Consider the following 27142-nt stretch of genomic DNA (forward strand, 5'->3'; position numbering starts at 1 on the left):
TTCGAGGAATATAAGCTATCGAATATACACCATTGAGGCAAAAAAAATTGGTTGGAACAATAATTGTAGCTCTTTGCATCTGCTTACAGAATCTATCAGGAAGAAAGAATTTCTTTCTTGCAGCCTGATCTTAGGTTTATAATGATGAGTATACTAAACTGTATCTTCTTCCTAAAGTTATTTTTGTTCTTGTACAGAAATCATACTTTTTAATTTTTAAGTATATTGTTGTAGTAGATGAGTTTTTTTGATAAAATCATTAAAATTTTGCTCACTAACATAATTGAGTGTTCAGATAGGATAGATGAGATAGTAGAATGTTGATCCTGAAGACAGGGCTTTGTTTTGATCACTCACTGTATCCCTAACCCCTGGAAAAGGTCATTCAGTATTTTTTTTTAAGATTTATTTATTTATTCATGATAGAGAGAGGCAGAGACACAGGCAGAGGGAGAAGCAGGCTGAGAGCCCGACGCGGGACTCGATCCCAGGACTCCGGGATCACACCCTGGGCCAAAGGCAGGCGCCAAACCGCTGAGCCACCCAGGGATCCCCTCATTCAGTATTTTTTTAAAAAAGATTTTATTTATTTATTCATGAGAGAGGCAGAGACACAGGCAGAGGAAGAAGCAGGCTCCCTGCAGGGAGCCTGATGTGGGGCTTGATCCCAGGACTCCAGGATCACGCCCTGAGGCGAACGCAGGTGTCCGCTGAGCCACCCAGGTGTCCCTAGTCCAGCAATGTTTTAACAAGCTCTCCAGGTGATGCACGTGCTTGCTAAAGTTTAAGAACCATGGCCATAATTGATAGGTACAGTGTCACCACTTTTTTTTTTTTTTTGAGATTTATTTATTTTAGAGAGGAGAAGAGGGAGAGAAAGAATCTCAAGCAGTCTCCCCACTGAGCACGGAGCCTAACATGGGGCTCCATCCCACAACCCATGAGATCATGACCTGAGCCAAAACCAAAAGCCAGATGCTCAACTAATGGAGCCACCCAGGCACCCCAGCGTCACCATCTCTTTTAAATACTAGGAAAGAATGCCAGAACCTCCTTGAGGTAGTACAGCCGGTTTTCAAATTTATATGTTAAGAATCACCTGATGTATTTAACTATACAAATTACCACACCTCCTCCCCCCAAATCATGATTTAGTAAGTCTAGATTAGGCCCAGGAATTTTTTTTTTTTTTTAAACCAGTGTTACAGGTTATTCTTTTAAGGAAGTTCTGGAAACACTATGCGATGATGACACTTATTTCCAACCAGCTTTTTCCACATTTTGGGAATTGAAAATTCCATGTGCTATTTCAGGAATGTAATCACAGAGATCCCGATGGTGTTTTTTGTGAACACTGCTGACCCAAAAGTCCAGGATAACTCTTTTCCTAGTAAATCACCCATATTCTGATAGCAAAAGATAATCTCCTTTCCTGGTAGATGATACACTGTTTTTTTTTTTTTTTTTTTTAATTTTATTTATTTATTCATGAGAGACACAGAGAGAGAGAGTGGCAGAGACATAGACTGAGGGAGAAGCAGGCTCCCTGTGGGGAACCCAATGCAGGACTCTATCCCCAGACCCCAGGATCATGCCCTGAGATGAAGGCAGATGCTCAACCACTGAGCCACCCAGGCGCATCCCAGGATCAGTGTTTCTTGAGCAAATCTAGACTTTTGTGGTATGGTACTTAAGCCTCTTGAATTTTTTTTCTTACATCCATGATTTAAATATGGAAAATTTCATCTCCTTTTAAGATTTTGTTTATTCATGAGACACAGAGAGGCAGAGACATAGGCAGAGGGGGAGGAAGAAGCAGGCTCCCCATGGGGAGTCTGATGCTACAGGTCTCAATCCCAGGATCTGGGGATCACAACCTGAGCCAAAGGCAGATGCTCAACCACTGAGCTACCCAGGCATCCCAAATTTTATCTCCTTATTCCCAATCTATTTGGTCAGGATTCCAAGATAAAACTATCCTTAGTCTATCTCCTTACCTTCATGCCCAGACTTTATAACTTATCGTCATCCATCCACTTAATGCCAAAAGTAAACTTCAACTTGTGTTGTTGATGGCAAAGAATAGCAGGTGAATTGTCTAGGAAACTACAAAGTCTGTCCCTAGTATGAAGAATCCATTTTATGATGTGGAAAATAAACTTGGTGAGAGTAGGATCTCTTGATGTTGATCGCTAACTTATTATAGTGTTCTCTCCAACTCCTAGATAGAATATTCTTTTGTTTTTCTATTCTTTCTGGGAGGAAAAACCAGAGGAAGACAAATAAAGCTAAATCTCAGAAGAATAGGTTTAATGCAGTGCATGCTTTTCTGAATATCAGAGTCTCCACATAGAATAGACTGCTTCTGTCAAAGACTGATAAAAACATAAACATAAGGGTGCCTGGGTGGCTCAGTGGGTTAATTAAGCATCTGCCTTTGGCTCAGGTCATGATCTCAGGGTCCTGGGATCGAGCTCCATGTTGGGCTCCCTGCTCAGTGGGGGTGTCTGCTTTTCCCTTTACTATGCCTGCTGCCCCTGCTTGTATTCTTCCCTCTTTCTGTGTGTTAAATAGATAAATAAAATCTTAAAAAAAAGAAATCTAAACAAAGGAAGTTAGGGTTTTCAAAGAATTACAATGCCTTGAATTTTATTTAAATAGATTCTCTTTTAAACTATAACATAAGGGGATCCCTGGGTGGCGCAGCGGTTTGGCGCCTGCCTTTGGCCCAGGGCGCGATCCTGGAGACCCGGGATCGAATCCCACATCGGGCTCCCAGTGCATGGAGCCTGCTTCTCCCTCTGCCTGTGTCTCTGCGCCTCTCTCTCTCTCTGTGACTATCATAAATAAATAAAAAAATTAAAAAAAAAAAAAAAGATTTAAACTATAACATAAGGGAGTCAGTGTTTTACTTTTGGACTATAATAATTTTAGGTAACACTAATATGAAAATACTACTTGGGTTAAAGTGAATGTGAGATGATTCTCTGGGTTGTGGATAAAAGCTTTATTCAGAATTTAGGTATTGAAAAATGTGCTTTTCCCTCAAGGAATTTGTAGGCTAGTAAAAGAATAATAAGGTAGCTCCTCACAAATGCCATAAAAAGGCCTAAAGCAAGTTTTCTGAAGTGCAGAAGGAGGAGAATCACATCTATTTGAAAAGTGCAGAGAAGCTTTGTAGAAATGCAGGCGTTTAGTTGTGTCTCAATAGATGGATAAAATCAAAATACCTTTGAAGAAATGGGGCCCCATTGGGGTGCCTGGGTGATGCAGTCAGTTGAGTGTCCCACTCTTGGTTTTAGCTCAGGTCATGATCTCAACATTGTGAGATCAAGCCCAGTGTGGGGCTTTGTACTCAGTGTTGAATCTGCTTGAGATTCTCTCTCCCTCCCCCTTTGCCCCTCCCCTCCCTGCTCTCCCTCTTCCTAAAATAAATGAATCTTTAAGAAAACCCCATTATGGTATATTTAATGAGAATAAAAATTGTCCTCCTCATACCACGTTGAGCATTCATGTCTTAGGTAGCTGTTACAAAGGTGGAAAAAAAATAGATTATTTATTTATTTTATTTTATTTTTTTTTTAGATTATTTTTTTTAAAGTAAGAAATACCTTATTTACCTTTTGAGAGAGAGGGGGAGAGAGGTATGTAGGGGGTACTGAGGGAGTGGGAGAGAGAGATTTCCAAGCAGAGGCCATGATCAGCATGGAGCCATATGCAGTCTGATCACACCCCCCTGAAATCATGACCTGAGCCAAAATCGTTGGTCTCTGAGCTACCCAGGTGCCCCTATTTTGCCTTTTTTTTTTTAATGCAAAGGAAAAAATGATTGAGGTATAATATGAATTAAGGTGTTACTTATTTAACCATACTGGATACATGTCATATAATGTCTTAACTGTAACTAGTTATTAGCAAGAAAGGAGAATAGGAGAAACGAAATCTACTTGTTTCTTTTGAACTTCTAGGTTTTGTCCTTGTTTAAAATATTTTATTTATTCATTTTACTCATGAGACACGGGGTGGAGGAAAACAGTGCAGAGACACAGGCAGAGGGAGAAGCAAGCTCCATGCAGGAAGCCTGATGTGGGACTCGATCACGGGACTCTGGGACCACACCCTGAGCCAAAGGCAGATGCTCAACTGCTGAGCCACCCAGGCATCCCTAGTCCTTGTATAGAAAGTTTTATTCCTAGGGGTGCCTGGGTGGCTCATGCGGTTGAGCATCTGCCTTTGGCATCTGACTCATGATTTCAGCTCAAGTCATGATCTCAGGGTTGTGAGATCGAGCCTTGAGTCCAGCTCTGTGCTGGGTGTAGAGCCTGCTTAAGATTCTCTCCCTCTACCCTTCCCCACCTCCCTCTTTTTTTTTTTTTTTCTTTTTTTTTTTTTTAAGATTTTACTTATTTATTCATGATAGACATAGAGAGAGAGGCAGAAACACAGGCAGAGGGAGAAATGGGCTCCATGCCGGGAGCCCAACGCGGAACTCGGTCCTGGGACTCCAGTATTGCGCCCTGGGCCAAAGGCAGGCGCCAAACCACTGAGCCACCCAGGGATCCCCCTCCACCTCCCTCTTAAAAAAAAAAAAAAAAAAAAAAGTTTTATTCCTAAAAGTAGTTTATATGAATTTAATTGATGATTCATTATTTTTGTTTCAGTTCCGTCTTATTGTCTTGGATTTTCCAGGAGAACATTTGAAACATTATATTTGGAAATTTGTTTTTGCTCAGGAGTCCTCAAAGACTAAATTTGATTTATTCTGAAGTCCTGCTCAGTAGATCTACTCCAAAGCAGTTGCTGCTGACATCTCTCTAGTTTGCCTGGACTTCTAATAGAAAGGGAATTAGGGGATCCCTGGGTGGTGCAGCGGTTTGGCGCCTGCCTTTGGCCCAGGGCGCGATCCTGGAGACCCGGGATCGAATCCCACGTCGGGCTCCCGGTGGATGGAGCCTGCTTCTCCCTCTGCCTGTGTCTCTGCCTCTCTCTCTCTCTGTGTGACTATCATAAATAAATAAATAAATTTTTTAAAAATATATTTTAAAAAGGGGAATTAGTTTTTTTTTTTTTTAAGATTTTATTTATTTATTCATGAAAGACATAGAGGGAGAAGCAGGCTCCATGTAAGGAACTCGATGTGGGACTCGATCCCAAGACTGGGATCACGCCCTGGGCCCAAGGTAGATGCTCAACCGCTGAGCCACCCAGGTGCCCCGGGAATTAGTATTCTTTAGCCTTAACAATTCTTACCTAATCAAGCAATGTCTTTGCTAGAGAATAATTTCCAGTCTGCCTGAGTTTTCATTACAGTCTAAAAATGTTCTGTATTTTCTTCTAGATATGGCCTCTCTGGCAGTGATGTCCTGGATAATGTAGCATATGCTCGAGGGTTCAACACAGACCACCAGACCCAGCTCCTTTACCAAGCATCAGCCATGATGGTAGAATCTAGGTATGTGCTCAGTAGAAGACACTGAATATGGCCTAGAGCCCTTAACCCTAAGTCTTATGTAGACTATTTGGCCAAATTGATAACTTGAATTAGAAATGGGAAGATTAAGGGGGTGCCTGGGTGGCTCAGTTGGTTAAGTGCCTGCCTTCAGCTCAGGTCATGCTCCTGGAGTCCTGGGATTGAGCTCTGGATCCAGCTCCCTACTCAGCAGGGAGTCTACTTTTCCCTCTCCCACTTCCCCTGCTTGTGCTGTCAAATAAATTTACCAAAAAAAAAAAAAAAAAAAAAAAAGAAAGAAAAAAGAGAGAGAAAGAAAGAAAGAAATGGGAAGATTTAAGTTTTGGTCCTTCTTAGTCTGACACTGTTGTGTTGGGGTTCGGGTCAAGTCACTAAGAAATGAAGCCGTAATTCTCTTGAACTGGTTGAAAATTTTACTTATTATATAGTGCCTCAGACATGAATGCTGTACAAATATTTTAATAAAACATTTATGTATGAGTGTAACTACGAATATGAAAGTTTAAGGTACTGAGAAAGGGAGCACAATCTGACACAGGCTCGAAATAGGCTTCATAGAGTCCTTGTTTCCTATAGGTATGCACTGCTAATTGTAGACAGTGCCACTGCCCTCTACAGAACAGACTACTCAGGTCGAGGGGAGCTTTCTGCCAGGCAGATGCACTTGGCCAGGTTTCTGCGGATGCTTCTGCGACTTGCTGATGAGGTAAGTTGGGGAATGGGGACAGAGAATGCCCAATTTTCAGGGGCTTGCTGGGAGGCCAGAACGTCAGAGCCTAGTGTCATAAAGATAACAGATATGAAGAGATATATTAATCATTCATTACTTTGTGGAGAAAGGGGTGGCAGCAATAAGGTCCTTTGGCCACAAAAAAAATGACATTTATCCTTTCTCTGTCAGTTTGGTGTAGCAGTGGTAATCACCAACCAGGTGGTAGCCCAAGTGGATGGAGCAGCCATGTTTGCTGCAGATCCTAAAAAACCTATTGGAGGAAATATCATTGCTCATGCCTCAACAACCAGGTAAAGTGATGGAATAGGAGACTTTGTCTTGGAATGTCATATTAATGAAAGTAGACATGAAGATACAGCATTTCCATTTAAAACCAGTTAAAGCTGCATTTGTATAATTAGACCCAGGAGTCCCTGGCTAGACAGAACTGTCATGCTCTGGTTAGTGTGTATGTTTGCTTTTAGTTTATAAAGGAATTAAAAGCCCTCAAATATGCAAGAATGAATATGAAGGATATCCCTCTCCCTTATTAAGAAAGTAATTGTTTCAATATGGAAAATCCACTAAGGGGCGGGCGGGCAGAGTAGGCGTGGATTCCTCCAGGTTGGAAATACCCCTAAAGAATACAGAAAGATTCCCCCAAAGTCCTAAGAAGTATTTAAGTCTGAAGAAGTTTAGATCTACCATGAATAGGAAAAAGATTTTAAAATTATAATAACTGGTCTGTCTCTTTGGGTCAGGCTGTATCTGAGGAAAGGAAGAGGGGAAACCAGAATCTGCAAAATCTACGACTCTCCCTGTCTTCCTGAAGCTGAAGCTATGTTTGCCATCAATGCAGATGGAGTGGGAGATGCCAAAGACTGAAGCATTGGGGGTTGTCCTGTGAGAAACCTTAAGTGCTGCAGCCTAATGAAGAGGACTGCTCCCTGGGGTTCTTCATAGGCCTCTTCCTGTTGTGACTGCCAGAAAAAGGCTTCTGGAAAAACAGTTATTGTATCGGCTTTTCTGATGGTATTAACAGGAGACAGGTCAGTAGTCACAGACTGATCTGAAATGTTTATTCCGACTGAAGCGTATTAATTTCTATGTGAATTATTTCAGGGGAAGTAAGGAATACCTTTGACATAGTGCCTTGGGGTTGATTCAGGACTAACAGCTACCTACTGGCCAATCTTTGGTTTTCTTGCAGACATAAGCTGGGAAGACTGGATTCTTTTCTGTTTGGGTAATGTTAAAATGCCTAAGTGGCAAAGAAAGTGGGTCTCCTCACAGGTTCTTTTTCTTCTGCCAGTAAAACTCTTTCCATCAGAAGCAGGTTAAGTTAGTTTGCCTGAATTATCTTAGGTAAAAGTTTGTTTTTAGTTAAGGGCTACAGAACAAGCCTACTGGGCCATCAGTCCGTTACCGTCTACTTGCTTGGTTTTTTAACTACTAAGAGTAACTCAAGATAATTCTGAAATCTCAAAGTATTTCAGAGGCTCTTTAAGTAGATTTAGTGTGGGGCTGCTAATAAAGTAGTTATTTGTGCTGTTTATAGGAATTATTTTTGTATAAGCTGAATATTTCAAGATAGGGCCATAAAATAACTTTTTGGCACTGGGTCATCAGTTTCTAATGGTTTAAAACTGAAAAAAAAAATTTTTTTTAAGATTTTATTTATTTATTCATGAGAGACACAGAGGGAGAAGCAGGCTCCACGCAGGGAGCCTGACATGGGACTCGATCCTGGGTCTCCAGGATCATGCCCTCGGCCAAAGGCAGCACTAAACTGAAAATTTTAAAGTGAAGTCATACACTCATGATTGAGCTTATTATCATTCGGTCTAGTAGAGATTATTACAAGATGAATAGCCCATGACTTTCCAGTGGCCTTTTGTGAGTTGTGTTGTAGAATCTTGACACTTGTCTAGATTATTCTACTTTAGTGGTTTGGGATCCTCCCCTTCGGACTTCTACTCAGGATGGCTTTTAAACAGCTCTTTGAATTTCAAAGGCTTCTCAGCCAGGACTGGGCAGAGAGGCCTAGAAAATCTCTGCTGTTGCCTTTGTTGATCATACTATATGTAGGGAGATAGGAAGACCCAGTCGATGCAGCCTTGTCTCTGGTCTTCTCTTTCATCTCTGTACCACAAACCAAACATGGAATGGTATATAGTAAGGCAGAGTGGCAGATTCTGGAATAGAAGTTTGGTTCTTGTATAAAAGTATTTTAATCCTTGAGTCCTATAAACTTGTCTCAATTATTCTTGTAGATGGGAGTTTATCAGGTGAGATTTTGGCCCTAAGCGTGAACTAGGTGGAATAGGCCTTGTTAGGCTAAAATAAGCTCTTTGTGCTTTACATATAACTAACCCAAGAGCTTAAACTATTTGGTGCTATTTATCTTCTATTTGTCTGCATTAGTTTCAGTAGTAGGAAACAATTACGGAAATGTCAAGCAAGAAAGGAGCTGATGGCAAACATAGGGGAATATAATCAAATTTGGTTTATTTCAGGTTTGTACCAAAATATATTCCAGGCAACTCCTCAGAACATTGTTCCACAATCTCCTAAGCCTTACACACTGGTGTCCTTCCAAAAGCTATCAGGACTTTGGAAGTGAAGTCGTCCAGCCTCTCGGCCCAGGAATAGTTAAAATTCACATGATACGTGAGAAGAGGGCACTATCCATGGGCTGCCCTGACCTTTCCTTTTACCCAGATAGACAGCCTTAGAACTCTATACTTTGGTGTTAAATATTAATAGAAAAGATTAGGGAGTACAAGTTCTGTGTTTTGTTTCTATAGCTCTTTGAAGTTCATCCACCTCATCAGCAGGCTGAAGGCAGCCTTCAGTGCTATGTATACTACTCTTGATTTTTCAAGAATTCACTTCTACAGCAATCCAGGCCTTAAGTGCTTCCCCAATTTCAGATAAGGGATTAGAATAAATTAACCAGGGGGCAACAGGAAAGAAATTGGGGAATGATTATGTATACCGGTCAAACCCGGGAGTCAGGACCCTCACTTAAGCAGTCTTAGATTCCGGATGATCTAAGCAGGGCAGTTCCTTCAAGTCACTGAAATGTGACTATTCTCTTAAAATTACTTTCAATTCTTCCAAGTCCTTCTGGAAAGCTGAATCCTAGGGAGACAAAATAAGACAGTACTCAAAAATCTAAGCCAGCATTTCCCAAACCAGTGATACTGTCCCCCTTCTGAGCTCTGTTTTTCCCAGGATAGCCTGCCGCCTATGGAATCTGCCTCCTTTCCCAGGTAAGATATATACAAAGGAGCCTATATGCAAAAATATAGACTCTATATAGGGAAATAAGACCTTAAGGGAAGATTTTCTTTCCTGAATAGGTCACATGATTCAATAATGGAATCTGGTATTAGAAAAGCTCTTCAGGGATGCCTGGGTGGCTCAGGGTGTGATTCCAGGTTCAAGTCCCAGATTGGGCTCCCTGCAAGGAGCCTGCTTCTCTCTCTGCCTGTGTCTCTGCCTCTATGTCTCTCGTGAATAAAAAGTAAAATCTTAAAAAAAAAAAAAAAGAAAAGAAAAGAAAAAAAAATCTTCAAAGTATTACCTCATTGGTGATATCTGGCAGCTCCAGGGCTAACTCCAACCACTGTCTAGCTTCAGAGTTTTTCCCTAGTTCTCTGTAGCACTGAAAAGAGACAACAGTGAAAACCTGGGAGAAACACCACCAGGAGACTGGACTTTCATCTATGTTGCAAAAGGCAGGTGAGTTTACCTTGGAAATATATACCCTCCCTGCTTTGGAAAATCCTGGCTGTAGTTCTTCAGCCTAGAAAAGGGAGGAAGGCATTTCAGTTAGGGAATTGCCAAATTTAAGTTAGGCTGAAGTTTATTAAATAGAACTTTCCAGTCTAGATCCAGGGGATTCTATATTTATATCCTGTCCAGGTGGTTCTGATTTTCCCATAGAACAGGCAAGCATAAAATTGTCCCCTACCAGAAAGAAATCCATCCCCTCCTGATACCTTTAGGAAACTTTGGAGGGCATCCTCTACAGTGGCACTGAGAGGGCTTTCAAACAAGGCTGTAGCAGTTTTTTTTTCAAGCCAGCTCAGGTGAGAGACCTGCCACAAAACATCAAAGTGAATAAAAAGTTTTTTTTGAGAGAGAGTGCAAGCTGGGGAGGAGGGGGGCAGAGGGAGAGAGACAATCTCAAGCAGGCTCCTCACTGAGTGTAGAGCCTGATATGGGTTCCACCTCTCAACCCTGAAATCATGACCTGAGCAAAAACCAAGAGTCGAGCATTTAACCAATTGAACTACCCAGATGCCCCATGAATAAAAAATTTAGTATCTTTAAGAACATCAAATATGAAAACAGGGTCAAAGAGGTCTGGTCAAGTCACCAGTAATAGCACCATTCAGAGGAAACGGCTCTTGAGCCAGACCAGGCTGAGGATCTTGCTCCCAGGTTTTCACTGCAAGATCCCTGTTAACAGGACTCTTAAAACCCCAATGTCAGGCCCTGAAATTGAGCTTACCTGGTAGCACCACCTGCCAAGGAGAAAGTGAGCCATAGGGTTTTCTGGCTGGAGAGCAATGGCTTTTTCTATATGCTCCTGAGAGGAAAAATGTAAATATACATCAGAATTGCTAAGGGAAGAAGAGCAAGTCATAGAGACTGTAGGAACACCCTTTGCAAGGAGCTAGGAAAGAGCAGCACAAGGGAAGGAAAAGAAGCCTTTCCTCACCTTGAAGCTAAAGCCACTCTGGATGCGCCTCTGGATGCTCTCATGCTCAGCCAGCTGACCACAAAGCACTGCATACCTAAGGGGGAAAGCCGCAGCAAGCTCAGAGACAAGGAACGGGCTTCCCATCCACTGTCCCTTTCCCACTCTACAGCTGAAAATAGCATTTCCATATGTATAAAAATTCCTCTTTTTCACAGATCTGTGGTCCCAATATTCTTTGGCAAACACTGGTAGTCTCATAATCCTCCAAAGTATGCCAGGTACAAAAAGTAGATCCACCACAGTAAATTTCTCATACTTAACATTTAGGCAATGCTTCAGTCTAAGTCTCCACCCATTTCCCCATAGAATGAGTAGAGCCAATGGGGGTCATAAAAACTTAAAAAGCAGATCTCTAATAATCAGCATCAAAATGTAAGGAACCTAAGTACACTGCTTCTTATCTCCTGAGCAGGTCTCATTAGCTTAAGAAGCATATAAGCATATCCTTGGGAAGCTGTACTCCAGGATAAATTGGGATGGGATACTCCAGGAAATTCTCATGTTAATTTGGGAGCCAAGAGAAGCAGAGGAAGAAAGGCTTCAGATTTCAGTCCTCCACTCCCTCCCAAGGGAACACAGCCAGCCAGCTTCCCATCTTCCGCTCTTCAAAAACAATAGCTTCACTACCCACCCCCACCCCCGGCATTGTTTCTAGAAGCACAGTTGACAAATGAGTGTCTAGAGACCCATGTTGCTTTTTCATATATTCACTAAATATTCAAGGGCATTTGTATCAGACACTTCCAGAGGTTCATTATTTCATCCAGCCAGCTGTTCCCCAATAAAGTATGAGACTAGTTTCTACCCTTGGGAGTCTAGGAGCTCAAAGGAATTCCACAGGGAAGTGGCAATGAATGACCTGGCCTCTAAACTCTTGCAGACAGAATCTGAGGACAGAAATATGGAAAGCAAGGGGGAGGTGGGAGGGGAATTTTCACTAAAACTCTGAGGTGCTGGAACAAGGCCCTAGGACACAACTTGGCCTTGACCCATGGAAGCTGGCAGAACTTTGCCTCACATGAGACAACAAGCAGGACTGATGTTTTAGTAAACTAATAAACTAAACTTCCTGGGGGTGAGTTCACATTCACTTTAAGTCATGCAAGCCAAGCAAAGAAGCCAAGTCCACCACCAGCCAGGGATCGCAGTTAGGGGAAAGAAAAGCTTGTGCAGGGCAAAGGAGCTACAAATTATGCCGGCCTCCATGAAAAACCAAGAATCCACAAATTTTGTAGCTAGGATGACTCTTAAAAAGCTACATATTTCTCCAAGCCCCAACAACAACAAAAAATCTCCAAAATCCCCATTGCCTCACTCTCCAGGGCCCCTTCCAAAGAAAACTCCCCTGTGTCCCTGGTTTCGGTTAGGCCCAGCCATATGGTAATAAAGGCCAGAGCTCCCTCTCCTTGTTTCTTCTGGCAGAGAATTGGCTCTCTTCCACTCAACTCATGCTAGCTCTTTTCAGAACCCTGCAGAGTGTTATTACCACTGGTGACATTCAGCATTCTCATCCCCCTTCTCCAGGGCAGTCTCTGCTTCTTTTTTTCCTGTAGGGACAAAGGTGATCCAGAGTTAACAAGGGCACACTTCCACAAGGGACTGTGGCAAGAATGACTGCTCTAGCTCTTACCAAACCCTACCCAACCTGAACTTGTTTAGAATAATTTTGATTTTGAACAGAGTGAAAGCTGCAAATAGTTTCTCAGGGATAACTTTTGCTTCACCTCAATCTTCCTATCTCTCTCATCAGCTGCTCAGCTACCTTTTAACAACACCTACCTGATGTGTTCAAAGCTTTTGAGAGAGTGTGCTTGAGCAGTGGGAGTTGGGAGAGAGAATCTCAAGCAGACTCCATGCTGAGCACAGAACCCCCTGTGAAACTTGCCCTCACAATCCTGAGATCATGACCTGTACCAAAACCAAGAGTCTAACGCTTAACCGCCTGAGCCAACCAGGTACCCCTCAGCTTTTTAAATATAAAAGAACCCAATGGCAATCAAACTGTCCCTAACAAGACCCTACCCTAGAGGATTATGAGCATGCTTCAGGTCTATGAATCCTTCTGAAGTTGTATGAAATTTTAGGTACATGTGCATTTTATTCAGAAGGACTACCTTGACTTGATCAAATTCTCAAAAAACTCTATGATCTAAGAACATTAATCAGGGCTCTAGACCAAAACTCAACAGAGGCAAATGTCTGACCAGAGATGACATTTGCTTAGTTTTCTAGGCAGCAAGACTGATAAATCGAGGCCTAAACGTGAAAGCTCTTGAAAAGGATCTCCTCTAGCTGAGGAACATCATGCCTACAACACTGGAGAAAGGAACACACTGCGAAATGGGATTTCTCCTTTGATTAAAATGGAGATGACTTCAAAAGGAACATGGAGAAGCTGGAGCAAACGTAATGGGTTGAGGTGATAGGCTGGCTGATGTGAAATGTTTCCTCATACTTAAATGATAGTAATTATGGTATAATGTTGTATAAATATTTTTCAAGCTGATTGATAAGAAACTCTCCCCTCACCCCAAGCTCAATTTCCGCTTTCTAAACAATATGTGGCTCCATCAGTGAGGGACACGGTCTTAGTGGATTTTTCTCTACCCACTTCAAAGCATGATCTTACTAGAAAAATAAGAGCTGAGAGTACCTTCCTGCCAACTTGGGAGGGATGAAAAGATACCCCACCTGAGATCCCACAGAACGGCTGCCTCGTGGTAGTCCAACTTTGAGAGAACAAAATGAAAACCTTTAGACCCATGAAGGATGGTCCTAAAAAGGGAAATTCTAGGAGGACCTCTAACGATACTCCATCTGTCCTACAGCAGGAGCAGACTTATACAGGGCTGTGAAACTTAGAAAGGAATGTAGAAATTTTTAAAAAGAAAAAAGCAAACAGTAACACCGTCTGTTAAAACTTGGAGATCATCTTTCAGAGGATCTGTATCAATAAACATTCAATTCAACTGGCCTGTTCTTCACTTGATCTTAGCCAAAAGGCCGAGAAGCGATGGCCTGTTCTTTATTGACAATTCTACAAATGCTTAAAACAATGACCTTGAGGTATTGTCACATTCTACATTAGCAAAGATTCAATGTTTCTAAGTGAGGAGGTAGTAATTATCCAAAGTGGATATCTTTTTTTTTTTTCTTTTGAAGGTTTTATTTATTTGATAGAGATGGAGATCCAGAGAGATCACAGAGGGAGGGAGGGAGGGAGGGAGGGAGGAGGGAGGGAGGGAGGGAGAAGCCAACTCACCGCCAAGCAGAGAGTCCAATGCAGGGCTTGATCCCAGGACCCTGAGATCATGACTTGAGCCAAACGAAGGCAGATGCTTAACCGACTAAGCTACCCAGGCGCCCTGGATAGTTTTTTGTTTTTTTTTAAAGATTTACTTATTTACTTATTCATGAGAGACAATCAGAGAGAGAGGCAGAGACACAGGCAGAGGGAGAAGCAGGCTCCATACACGGAGCCTGACGCGGGACTCGATCCCGGGTCTCCAGGGTCACGCCCTGGGCCGAAGGCGGCGCTAAACCGCTGAGCCACTCAGGCTGCCCAACAGTTAACTTTAGATGTCTAACTGAATCACAAGACCTCGAAGCCTGCTGACAGTGCCCAACTTGTGGTGTGTGGCTAAGCAGGACACATCTTCCCCACAAAACCAGTGATTTTTCAAAGTCCCATGATTCTACATGACATGACAGATAGGGACAAGCCCTGAGTTTGGTATAATTCATATGCACCCTACCTGCCAGGATACAGATTTTGGCAACAGTTGTTAGGTAGATCCCTAGGACTCCTAAGCTAGTAGCATTCTTCCAAACTGCTTCTTGTAGGCATTCACCAAACACACTCTACTCATATTCTTAGAGAATACCTGCCTTACAGCCTCCATAACTCAAACCAGATTTCTAAGCAGCAGCAAAAAAAAAAAGAAAAGAAAAGAAAACCACTTCTTTTTTGATTAGATTAAGAAAGCAGACTTTGGCCTCTCTTACAGCTTGGGAGTGAGAACAAAGAATTATGCTAGTATGATATGGCTACCCCTAAAAACATTTACACCTGTAATTAATCACGATGTGCAGGGAAAGCAGAGACTGCTATCTCAAGAAGGAAGAAGTCCCTGAGAACCAGTTTGTCCCTAGTGAGTAAATGAGCCACAACTGCCCCCACAGCCTAAATCTTGGTGGCTCCCCAGAGCCCCAAACACACGGGCCAGCTCTATGCTTAGAGTCAGTCAGTCACCTTCCCGTCAGGAATCTGTCAGCACTTACCATTCAAGGCATACGACTTCTTCTCGCTCACCTCTTCTGTGAGCTCACACATGTCACTATAGGCCCGGGCCAGGCGCCAGAGAAAGTCCTGCCGGCTTCCATACTGCAGACCAAACAGAGAGGGATGGATGAGGCCCCTCTTCCTTAGCTGCAGAGAATTGGGGCTCTGGCCTTCTCCCCATGCCCTACCTTTGAGTTTCCAAGCTAGTGTTACAAACTGACATCAGGCCAGCCTTATGCATAGCACTCCACCCCCACACGACCTCGCACCTGCAGTTAGCTAACTGATGCTGCGTCATCTCTAGCCAGTAGATTGCATAACCTTCAGAGTGAGGGCATTCTGGCCTGATACTGTGAGGAGGAAAGGTCAACTCCAAGATGAAATGAGGCACAATGAGAAGTCTAGCTGATAGTGAAAAATGTGAAAATGCCCAAGAAAAGGAAAAATTCTAACTGGGGCATTTATAGCTGGTGAGCACAAATTCTGGCAGTTAACCAGAAGAAGAGGGAACTGTGGTTGAGTGACCTACACATTTGTCACTTGTGATGGAAACTTCAAGTAGGGCAGGCAGCTTGGGCTCTACCTCAAGGGAAATAAAAGAGGAAAAGAATATTCCAGCTCTTTCTACATTTCTCTCTACTCTAAGAAGGAGAGCTCTTTTGCAATAGCTCTATAGGAGGCAGACGACCATAGGGAGGAAGCTCTGGGGCAGGCGGTACACCTAGGCCCCAAGAGGCAGTGCATGGCCTACTTGGAATAGGATGTGCAACCCTGAGGGATACATGCAGAACCAGTCACCTCACCTTCATTTCCCTTCCTATGTCACCTTGCAGGCTTAGAAACTACAGTGGCCTTCCTCCATTCGCAGGGGGGCTGGGAGGCTATAAGGGCAGACAGGCAGCTGGAGCCTTACCACCAGCTTGTTGTTGAGCAGCAGCTGGAAGCCCTCCCGCTTGCCCTGCTCGCCGCCCTGGTGAAGCTCGTCAGCCTGCTGCAGGAGGGGCAGCACATCGTCCAGGCCAGGGAAGCCTCCAGTCTCCGGGGCTCTGGCCACCGGGCCCGAAGCCATCTCCACTTCCAGGTCCAGAGAATCCTTCCTCCCCATCTTCACAGTCTCACAGCTCACTTCATCTTCCCCGTCATCACTTTCCCTGTCAGAGTCCCGCTCATAGTCAGACTCAGCATTGGCTGTTGTGTAACTGTGGCAGAGAAATGTAAGTGACAGAGTCAAGGGAGAGTATTAGCCTCAGGACTCTAGGCTCTATCTCCCACCCACAAAGAAGGGCTCTTATGATGCTGCTTGCTGTCCAGAGCGCCATGTAAAAACCATTTCTACCACTTAGGGGCAGAAATTAGTGCTTGAGAGAAAGCTTCCTATGGGAACTATGGGCTGGGAAAATGATCCTAGATGGAAAGAGTGACCAGCTGGGGGCAATATGAGAACCCCCTGTTGAGCTACCACCAAGTTGGTTAGATAATCAGAAAAAGAAAAAGGCTAGAAAGCAGCAGCCTAGAAAGGAATGCATCAAAATGTTGCTAGTAGAACTCAGGATAAAAGAACTAAAGGAAATTTTTCTACTTTTTAACATATATGATTGCTTTAGTGAACATACATTTTTATAAGTAAAAAAGGAATACTTAAGATAAAAACCATAATGTAGGTGGAGCTGATCTGAGGTAGATGTGAGCCTGGCTAAGGGTTTGTCAGTCACATTTGCTTTATCAGCCAAAAGCACCCACCAGAAACAACATGGGTGGGTGCCAGCCTCTGAGGCCATGGGCAACCCAAATATCTACATTTTCTTTCCCAATTCAAGGTACACCTCTGTCCTGTCAGCAACCAAACCTGAACCACAGTAGAAAAGCACCTGGAAACCTTAGGAACTTGCTGGGGGAGGGGAAAGGCCACTTTGCAGCTACACTCAGGAGAGGAAGATGCAAACAGAACCACCTGGGAAGGTATCTCTGGGGCCGCCACAAGCCGGACCTATCCAAGGATAGGTCTATTCTTGGAGCCCCCAGCACTCCCTGAAGAGGAGGCCACGTTTCTCTTGGATCTTGGCTTTCACCAGTGGCTGATTAGGGTGCTCTCCCCAACTGCCAACTGACTCAGACAAAAACTGAGCAGAGGACAATGTCGGACTTCTAGGGCCTGGAAGCAGATACCAGAGAAACCTCCAGACTTGAGTAAAAGAAAAGCAGATTCAGTCAGAGCCAGAAGGTTCTGAAGCACAGGCAAGACCTTAGGATCATTTAGGGATATGCCTTCCTCCATCCTAGAATGAAAAATAGGGACAGGATACCTATGCCTGGCATAAAACAGGCCTGAAGGAGAAATGAGCGAGGCACCTACAAGTAAAGGCAGGACAAAACAGCATCAAGTCTGGCTGCAAGTGGTAGGCCAGAAAGCCAGACACAAGGAGGCAGGCTTCGTCTGGAAGGTACCAAGTGAGCAACCAGACCGAGTGCCCAGTCCCTGCTGCTGCTTCACAGAGGAGCTTCCACACTCATCTAAAAAAGGGCCCCAGGAACAGCTACTACAGGAACTTGACCTTAACTTCACCTTACTTTTAAATATATTATCCAACTTCTTTCCCCTCTAGCAATCTGCAGTAAAAACTTTTGAAATTAAAGGGACAAAGAGAAGTGGCATCAGATTTACAATGAACTTGGGTGGTGACGAACAAGACCACACAGAGGCAGCCTAGACAGACTCCCAACCAATTCTGAAGGCTTGGACAATAACCTGCCCAAATGAGAGAATCAAATCAGAGTCTACCAGAGCCTCCTACTCAGCCCAGCAGGCCCAAAGGCAAGATGGGTAAATGGGCTATCTGGATAAAGAGCTAGAGTCTCACATCTCCTATTACTAGAAAGAAGGGGAGACACTATTGCCTGCTGAACTCCCTCCAATAAGGCATTCAAATCAGGAGTCTCCCAGCGAGGGACCCCTGCTCTTCTCCCTCCTAGAGCATAAGTATCAGCATAGTCTCTCCAGTGAGCTGAGCCAGGAGGGATGTCCAGCACTGCCAGGGAGCTCGCATGGCTGAGCAGGAGGAGTGGTCAGGAGGGACTTTGCTGGTGGGGCCTGTGAGGCAGGGAGGCTCTTATCACACCTCAGCCCCACATCAGGGAGCTGCCTCGCTAATCTGCCACCCTGCTGGCTGGCACGCAGCGGGTGGGCAAGCACCTGCTCAATGAGCACAGACATCAGCCCCCATGAGCTTCCGGGGCTTCCGCAGGTATGAAGGCTGTCTCTATAGTCACACCATGCTCTCACACATCTCAGAACACCAATCCAGCCCCGGGAGAAATCCACCAGGGACAGGGGTGTCCTTTTAACATGCCCTGGGGCTTTTGAGATCTGCCAGGGCCTGGGAGGGACCTTTGAGATGGCTCTTTGGAGCTGTGCCCTTGGCTGGAACACATTGTTCCCACAAACGGAAGAGAACCCATGGCTCCCGCGGAGGCCAGAGCTACCCTACTCTACCCCTTGAGGAGGGCCCACAAGTCAGTGATCAAGGACTCAGTTATACACATATTCCCTTCTGATAATTAACTTTCTTTCTTTTGACTCCTCCTAAGCCCCTTTAGAGGGGCTGAGCTAAAGCATTCAAAGGCAACCAGGGCTGAGAGACTCCCAGTGGTGGGGTAGATAAGAGCAATGTAAATGAGGTGATAAATGGCCAAGAAGGAGTGGCAATGAGGTTTCGGGCAATCCTTGGCTGAGAAGGCTTGCTGGAGAAGCTGGTGTTTTAGGATAAGGTGGTTTTGGACTAGGAGAGAACTAAAGCTATGTTTGGTCCTGTGTTTAAGAACAAGCTCATGGAGGCACCTCGGTGGCTCAGCGGTTGAGCATCTGCCTTTGGCCCAGGTCCTGGAGACCCAGGATCGAGTCCCACGTCGGGCTCCCTACATGGAGCCTGCTTCTCCCTCTACCTATGTCTCTGCCTCTCTCTGTGTGTCTCTCATGAGTAAATAAATAAAACCTTTTAAAAAAAAAAAAAAAGAACAAGCTCATGGACCCACATGAATCACACAGTGATTCTGCCTCTGCCACAGTTGGTCCCCTGGGAGCTCAAAGTTGCTATTTTATTTGGAAAAGGAAAAAGGGAATACAGCTTTCAATGGCATAGGCTATTAAATATTTTCAGCCTTTCATCCCTCAAAGAAGCACGCCTCCTTTGGTCCCGTATGTTCAAAACCATTCCATAGTTTGTGGTCTCCTCCCAAAATTCCCCCTTGACCTATATGGCACCAACCATGGCAAAAAGAATTATTCACCATGGCCACTGCCCCAGATAGCAGCCAGCTAAACCAGAGTCTTGCACCATGTACCACCATCAGCTTCTACATGCCACAATCAGTCATGGGCTAAGCCTGCTGGTAATTAAGAAAACCACCGTTCCTCTGGTCCCATACAGGTGGCTGATAGGCCTGTCTTTCCATTTATGACCCTCAAAGCCCCAGGGAGGCCCTAAGCAGCAAAACAAGCTTCCCTGGTTCAGTCCCCTGGCTCTCACAATTCCCAGAAGTTTGTACCTTTTTTTGTTTTAAGATTTATTTATTTTAGAGAGAGCACATACATGTGTGAACTGGGGGAAGGAACAGAAGGAGAAGGTGAGTACCTCAAGCAGACTCCCTAATGAGGACAGAGTCTGACCTGGGGGCTCAATCCCACCACCCTGAAATCATGACCTGAGCCAAAATCAAGAATCGGTTGCTCAACTGACTGAGCCACCCAGGTGTCCCTTGTACAACTTCTTAAAATCATCATTAAAGGCCTTGAGTTCTATGTCCTGATCTTGGGCAGAGCTATGACGTCTCTTTCTTTCCATCCTCCTACAAATGTTAGTTTCCCACCCAAGTGACCTGCTTCAACGGGTTGCAGAGAAAAACTTGAGTCTCAGGGATCCCTGAGTGGCTCAGTGGTTTGGCGCCTGCCTTTGGCCCAGGGTATGATCCTGGAGACCCGGGATCGAGTCCCACATCGGGCTCCCTGCATGGAGCCTGCTTCTCCCTCTGCCTGTGTCTCTGCCTGTGTCTATCATGAATAAATAAATAAAATCTTTAAAAAAAAAAAAAAAAAGAAAGAAAGAAAGAAAAGAAAAACTTGAGTCTCAGGCAGCCCGGGTAGCTCAGCAGTTTAGCCCCGCCTTCGGCCCAGGGTGTGATCCTGGAGACCTGGGATGAGTCCCACATTAGGCTCCCTACATGGAGCCTGCTTCTCCCTCTGCCTGTCTTTCATGAATAAATAAATTTTAAAAATCTTTAAAAAAAGAAAAACTCAAATCTCAGGATCTACTATCCATTACTTTGTCCTTCTTTCTTTTCAGTCCAGATGTGTCAAATATGAATTCCATTTTTGCTGCCTCCTCTAACAGCCTTCTGGAAACAGAAGTGTTAGGTAATTGAAAAGGGCCACGCCCACTAGCCCTTGATGATACAGATAAGAATGATCAGATAACCTCAACTACAGTAGTCACAAATGGAGGACTAAAGCTCTTACCAAGACTTGGCTTATTGCAAGAGGTGTCTGAGCAATTAATAAATCCAGGACAGATGCCCAGTGGCAGTAAAAAGGAAAAAGAGAGTAATATTCTTAATTTTCTTAGAAAACCAAATGAGGAGAGGCAGGAGAATGTATTGTCCCAAACAAGAAAATGAGGCTGAAATTTTTTGAGTAAGAGGTACTGAATAGATTGTGCTGCCATAGGTGGGTCTTCCCTGGGCAGGGAGCTGTGGCAGCTTGGGAAGAACTCTCAAGGGTTGCATGGGACTTGTCTTCTTGTAAAAGCCTTTCCACACCCCCACAACCAAGCCATGCCTTAGATCACAGATCCTCACAGCCCTGCAGATGAGCCCACCTGAGCCTGTACTTAATAGCTGTATAACTCTAGGTGAGGCATCAAACATTGCTAAGCCTAAAGTCTCCATCGGAGAAAAAGGAAGAACAGCACCTACTTCATAGGATCCCCAGGGCAATTAGATAAGGAAATGGCTCTAAAGTCCTTGGCAAGGTGTCTGCCACAGGGGAAAAATAACTTAGTTAATATCATAAGGTGTTTCTGCTAAAGAAGGCCACTGCTGCAAAGATCACCCTGCATGTTTATAGCTGAATCAGTCCTTCTGTCCCAGCAGAAGGCTGGGCTGTTCTCTGTGCCACTCTTTTCCTTGGGGAGGAAGAAAGGTAGCCTCGAGACCTCAAAGAGCTACCAGCAGACAAGGGTAGAAGCTGCCAATGACAGCATCAGGCACCACAACAAAGATGTTCATTCAGACTCCATGGTTGAGACCAAAGTTTCAAAATGGTACTAGTGACTTCAAATCAAAAAGTCCTTAGTCTGACCACATTTGGAGGCTGTCCACAAGACTCCTGCTGCTGTTCCCCGTTATCACGGTAAGGCCTACGGTCAGACCTGCTGAGCTACCAAGCACTCAGGACAGCCAGCTCCCAACCTGTAAAGGCACGGGAGCATGAGCAAACCTCCCATGTGGGAAGAAAGGACCTTCTAGGAGAGGGGAGCACAGTTAGTGCTTAGAAGGCTCTATAAACCTGGCTTAGCCACTGACTGAAGGAAATAAAGTCATTAAAAAATGCTTATAAAGTCCTTGTGATAGTACAGGCAAATGCCCAACTAATGTTATAGGAGAAATGAAAACAGGGGCTCCTGGGTGGTTCGGTCAGTTAAGCGACTTCGGCTCAGGTCATAATCCCCGGTCCTGGGATCAAGCCCCTCACCGGGCTCCCTGCTCAACAAGGAGTCTGCTGTTCCCTCTCCCTCTGCTTCCCTTGTACTTGTGCTCTCTCTCAAATGAGTAAATAAAAAATCTTTTAAAAAAATAGTCAAATAAGAATTACAGTAACTGTGTTAAAAACCTACTCAGAGGAAAGGACAGATGCAACAATAAGCACTGTTAACATTTCATTTGCCTGGGTGACATAAGGTGGATGGTTTTTCTTATTTAACCAATTCCCTATTTTATTCATTTATACCTTTACCATGTTCCCAAAATTATTTATAGCAGCTCAGTGTGAATTTTCCATAGGTAAATAGTACTTTTACAAAACATAACCTGGTTGAAGCCACAAGTGCTTAAAAGAGAAATGACTCACCCGCCTTCGCTCTCGGCATCTGTGAACGTGGCTCCGGAGGTGGCCGTGAAGTAGACAGAGCTGGACCCAGTTGAGTCACTCCTCTCCCGGGCAAATGGGAACCTTCGCCGCCGAGCCACTCTTTGGGTCTCTTCCATATGAGATCTGAAAGGCAGGCCCCTTTGGAGATGGTGCTATTGGGCCCCAGACAGTCTGTCTTTCCCCTCCCCATGAGGGAACGTCTTACTACTATTGCTCATTAAAGGGCCGAAGCCAGAGAAAATCCTGGGTTTCTACCCTCAGGAGAACAAGAAAGGCTTCTCCCTGGACCCAGCCTGCAGCGGCAGACCAGGTAAATCAGAACAAAGCATTTCAGCTGCTACAACAGACCATAAGAGCCCAAAAGCGGCAAGGAACTTATGGAAGGCAAGGTACCAAGCACACAGCTTCCCTGCCGATTGTGTGAGAAGTTATAGAACTGGCTTCTTCCTTAGACACAGCAACAAAGGCCAGGGCACAGCCCAGTTGAAAAAGCTCTAGGGGCTGGGAAAAGTTGGCGGGCAGGAACAAGGCAGGACAGAGGGCTGCATCACTTACCGGACCTCCCCAACAATCTGCCCAGCAAGCCCCTGCAGGCTGCTCCTCAGCTCCTCTACCTCCCGCCGCAGGGCCACCAGGCTGGTCAGCACAAAGTCCAGGCGGTCCAGCACCTCCTCCTGCCCTTCTCGTGGAAGGCTGAGCAGCACTGCAGCATCTCCCGCTTCCCCTGGGACTGCTCGGAGAAGCCTCACTGCAGGAAGGAGAGCAGACAGTGATGCTCCTGAGGCAGGGTGAGGGAAAGACCTTGGACCTGGAATTTAAGAACACTTGCTTCTCACTGGAGCTCAATTTACAAAAACCCTTGAGGCTCAGATAGTTTATGTTCACAGCTACGTCCTGGTAGTAAGTCTCGAGTAACTACTCAAAGAAAAAAATCAAGATCCCAATTTCTAAACAAGAGCCCACTCTGTTCCAAGAACCTTCCACATTGGGGTCTTTAGCAGGTAATGTAAAATGCTTGCCAAGAGCACTGCCCTGTAAGAGGAAAACAAACCCTTGGCCTGCCGGGATAGTTCCCAGATACCAGGCAGTCAGTACTAACTATACAGCAAAACTAAAGGGAATTTACTCAAATTCTGAGCTTTCACTTCACAAAGAAGAGCCAGGAAAACTCTGAGCTCCTCCCAGGGACTTCATTTAGTATCATTCGAGAAAGGCAAGGAGAAAGCAGACACTTAGAGAAAAGGTATGCTGAGAAAAGCCCATCCACTCCCCATAGGAAAAACACCATTCCTGAGCCCTCATCTGAGCTCCGGGTCAATTCCAACAATAAATGCTAATAAACTGGTAGCTACCCAAGGCAACTCTACTGGAAAATGTAAAAATAAAGAAACCAGGAAGGCAGGACCCACAGTCCAGGGAAGCACAAATGCGTTCAAGGAAATCTAGTTAAGGGTCTAGGTTGGATTACAGTACACACCCAACATTATTCAAGAATGTAGAGCAAGAAAGATCTCTGGGGGGCCTGGCTGGCTCAGTTGGTAGAGCACGCGACTCTTGATCGTGGGGTCGTGAGTTTGGGCTCCATGTCAGGTATAGAGATCACTTAAACGAAACTTAAAAAAAAGAAATCTCTGGGAACTTGGCCCACATTTTCCAAACATCTACTGCCAAGAAATTACAAACCACAAGGAAAAGGAAAGACAAGCACATTTACTAGGTTACCAGTAGGTTATAAAATGTGGACAAACAGTTGCAATCTAAATTGATAGCTCTTTGGAGACTCTTCTAAAGCTAACTTTTCCAACCCATCTGGCATTTGGTAATCAGAGAAAACACTCATTCCCAATTAACGTGGGATGAGGTGACCGCAATGCTCCTCTATTACACACACCTGAGAGTGGTTTGAACCAGCCCTAGATACCTTGCTCAAATGACTTAAGGTCAAAGTGACAAAAGCACTACCTATTTCAGCTGTGGCTGGCTTCCAGCAACAGTAAGCTTCTACTGTATATGCACCCCACATCCATGCCCTGGAAGTCCACAGGACCAGGTGACCAGGCCCAATCCTACCACTTAATGGCTCTGTGACAACCTGGGTAAAGTTACATAATCTTTTTGAATCTCGATTTTCTCCTAAAAAGGATTAAAAAAAAAAAAAACCAAAACCAAAACAAAACTTGGATAGTCTCCAAGTTCCTTTCAAATTCCAACACATAATTGAACACGTAAGCCTTAAGGCTTAATTCCCCTGAGGTTAGTTTTCCCTTTTGCCTTATTTTGGACTTTCTCTACTTATTAAACACCTCACCCAACACTAAGTACCTTTAAAACGTGGCCTGAACTAAAAGTGACAGCTAAACAGCCTTTTCACAAGCCTTTTCCTGCAATTATAGGAAAAAGTACAGAAGAGGAAGACTGCTTGCCTTTTCAGTAAGCTTTACAAAAAGGTGAAACCCTCAGGTACCCACCCCCCTCCGTTTCCTGTCCCACAGGCTCTTCTCAAGGCAGCCCGGACCCTAGGCCTATCCGTCAGCCATGACTTTGGTCTCAGGAGACCGGCTCGTACCCTGGCGTCCTGGCTCTGAGGTCTGCGCGTAGTCCAGGGAATTAGGGAGGCTCTGGTTGTGGCCGTGGCGCTGGCTCCGTTTCCACCGCTGGCTGTAAAGGGCACACAGGAATCCAAGGCCCGCGGCGGTGCCCAGCAACAGTCCCAGCCCGGCCTGGGCGCCGCCCAGGACCCCCAGTCTAGACATGCTGCACCTGCAGCCGCGCGAGGCACCGGGGCCAGGGGGAGAGAGACTCGTGAGCGCGCTCCTCCCAGCCCCAAGCTCCCGAGGCCGCGACTACCCTCACCCCAATCCCGGCCCGGAGGTTGCCGCCAGACCCCGGTGCCCGACTGCCGGGCCTCCCCTCCAGCACACCCGCCGCCCTCCTCTCAGAGTCAGGTTTCTGGGCCTCCTAACTCCCTCCCCCAACCCCACGGCTCTGCACACGGCCCCCCCGGCCCCGGCTGCAAGCCCTGGGCCACCTCCCGCGCCCCCGGAGGACGCCCTGGCCGGGCAGGTCGACTCAGACCCTTACCCGGCCGCCCCCAGCCCGGGTAGCAGCCACCGCGGCCGCCGCCGCACGCTGTCAATGACCGTGACGTCATCGAGCGGCGCCAGCAGCCCGGCGCGCCCTTAGGTAGGCGCGGAGAGATGACCTGCAAGGCCCCATTTCCGCCCACGCTCTTGCCGAGGGGCGGTGCCGGCAGGGAGCGGGAGAGGGGAACCGAGGAACGGGAAAGGGAGGTGGGGAGGAGGAGCCGGGGAGACCAGGTCGGAGGCTCCCGCAGCACCTTGTCTGGCCAGATGAGGTTCCATTTCCCTCCAGTCACACCAGTTTTTCTGCAGTTCCCGAATGTCTGTCTCCGTTTGCGTCTACCGTCGCCTGTGCCTAGACCAACGCGTGATCGATCTGGACAACCCCACCTGCTCCCCACCTTTCCTTGACACACTGTCAGAACTCAGACTTTATTTGATTTCGACTTGATTTATTTGTGCATTTTTACTCGACTCGATTACTGAGCACAAGATAGTGGCCCGTTTGGCACTTCAGATTGCAGCAGGTGAATTGGTGGTTACCTGCTCGAGATCCCCGACTCGAGGGCCAGCTCCTGCCGGTTGGCGCTTAAAAATTCATAAAATAGATGCAAACCCCAGCACTAAAAAAAACCTTAAACCTTGCATGATCTGTAGCACCTTAATCAAGAACAGGGTTAAAAATTGGTTTTCTGGGTTGCCGGCTCAGTGGTTGAGTGTCTTTGGCCCAGGCCGTGATCCCAGGGTCCTTGGATGGAGTCCCCCGGGGGCTCCCCTCAGAGAGCCCGCTTCTCCCTCCGCCTCTGCCTCTGCCTCTGTGTGTGTCTCATGAATAAATAAATAAAATCTAAAAAAAAAAAAATTGGTTTCCATTTCCAAAATGTAAATGAGATTCATTCTTCTAATGATAACACCTTTTAAACATTTGGCTGAAACTTGAGTTGATCTCTGCTTAAATTGACTCAGAAACCATTTCATTTTTTTAAAAAAATCTGTATTCTTCAGGAGTTCTGTGTCCATTGTGAAAATTAATAAAGGGAAACCACTAAAGTGGACACAGGCTGCTAGAAAGGAAGGCTGGAAGGGGCAACTATACCACTTAATGTCAATTACAGGAAGAATTGTCAATTACAGACCCCTAAAAGAAGAATCTCAACAGAAGAGAATCATAAAAAAAAAAAAAGAAGAAGAAGAAGAGAATCATAAGTTACAGGCTCCCACAGAAAAAGATGTACATTGCATCTCCTGCAATAAATGGGCTACCCTGCCCCTACAAACCCGCCAATGAGAAACCATCATCACCCTAAACTCTTGCTTCTCTTCAATAGATTGGTGTTCAAAACAATTCCTCCCAAATTCTTTCTTTTCCATAAAATAACATTCCTCTTCTTTGTTGAACTTGCCTACGGTTTTGTTGCAGGTTCATTGTCCTGGATTGCAAACCTCTGCTATTCCTAAATAAATCTATGTTTTTGCTGGTAAAATAACTTGACAGTTTTAAGTTTTTATTTTTAGGGACGCCTGGGTGGCTCAGCGGTTGAGCATCTGCCTTCCGCTCAGCGCGTGATCCTGAGGTCCAGGATCGAATCCTGCTTTGGGCTCCTTGCAGGGAGCCTGATTCTCCCTCTGCCTCTCTTCTGTGTCTAATGAATGGATAAATAAAATCTTCTTTAAAAAGTTTTTATT

General features: G+C 45.2%; 2 protein-coding genes and 1 long non-coding RNA gene across 5 annotated transcripts in view; 2 read left to right on the forward strand and 1 right to left on the reverse strand.

Annotated features, from left to right (window-relative positions):
- RAD51 (RAD51 recombinase) overlaps window positions 1-7263 on the forward strand; it is a 35654-nt gene extending 28391 nt beyond the window's left edge. For both annotated transcript variants that reach the window (XM_025473169.3, XM_025473170.3), the window contains exons 7-10: window positions 5339-5452; window positions 6047-6176; window positions 6372-6493; window positions 6944-7263. In XM_025473169.3, coding sequence (XP_025328954.1) covers window positions 5339-5452; window positions 6047-6176; window positions 6372-6493; window positions 6944-7067 — 490 coding nt within the window. In that variant the 3' untranslated portion in view covers window positions 7068-7263. The remainder of the gene's footprint in view (window positions 1-5338; window positions 5453-6046; window positions 6177-6371; window positions 6494-6943) is intronic.
- Window positions 7264-8673: 1410 nt separating this feature from the next.
- RMDN3 (regulator of microtubule dynamics 3) lies at window positions 8674-25591 on the reverse strand. 2 transcript variants are annotated; one of them, XM_025473167.2, is made up of 13 exons: window positions 25458-25591; window positions 24943-25136; window positions 22932-23124; window positions 22356-22499; window positions 16152-16437; window positions 15238-15340; window positions 12443-12503; window positions 10915-10990; window positions 10705-10782; window positions 10190-10288; window positions 9940-9993; window positions 9772-9852; window positions 8674-9326 (listed from the first exon to the last, which is right to left on the reverse strand). In XM_025473167.2, exons 2-13 carry the CDS (start codon window positions 25127-25129, stop codon window positions 9273-9275), a joined length of 1416 nt encoding a protein of 471 aa, XP_025328952.1. In that variant the 5' UTR covers window positions 25130-25136; window positions 25458-25591; the 3' UTR covers window positions 8674-9272. The 2 variants fall into 2 exon arrangements, with proteins under 2 accessions (XP_025328952.1, XP_025328953.1); XM_025473168.3 differs by having other exon boundaries at window positions 24943-25034; window positions 25458-25586.
- Window positions 9808-13925, forward strand: LOC125754082 (uncharacterized). The gene is made up of 2 exons (XR_007407446.1): window positions 9808-9929; window positions 13181-13925. It is a non-coding gene; the product is annotated as an uncharacterized LOC125754082 (long non-coding RNA).
- Window positions 25592-27142: the final 1551 nt, after the last annotated feature.

This window comes from Canis lupus, chromosome 30 (genome assembly GCF_003254725.2).
Source record: "Canis lupus dingo isolate Sandy chromosome 30, ASM325472v2, whole genome shotgun sequence".
NCBI classification, from domain to species: Eukaryota; Metazoa; Chordata; class Mammalia; order Carnivora; family Canidae; genus Canis; species Canis lupus.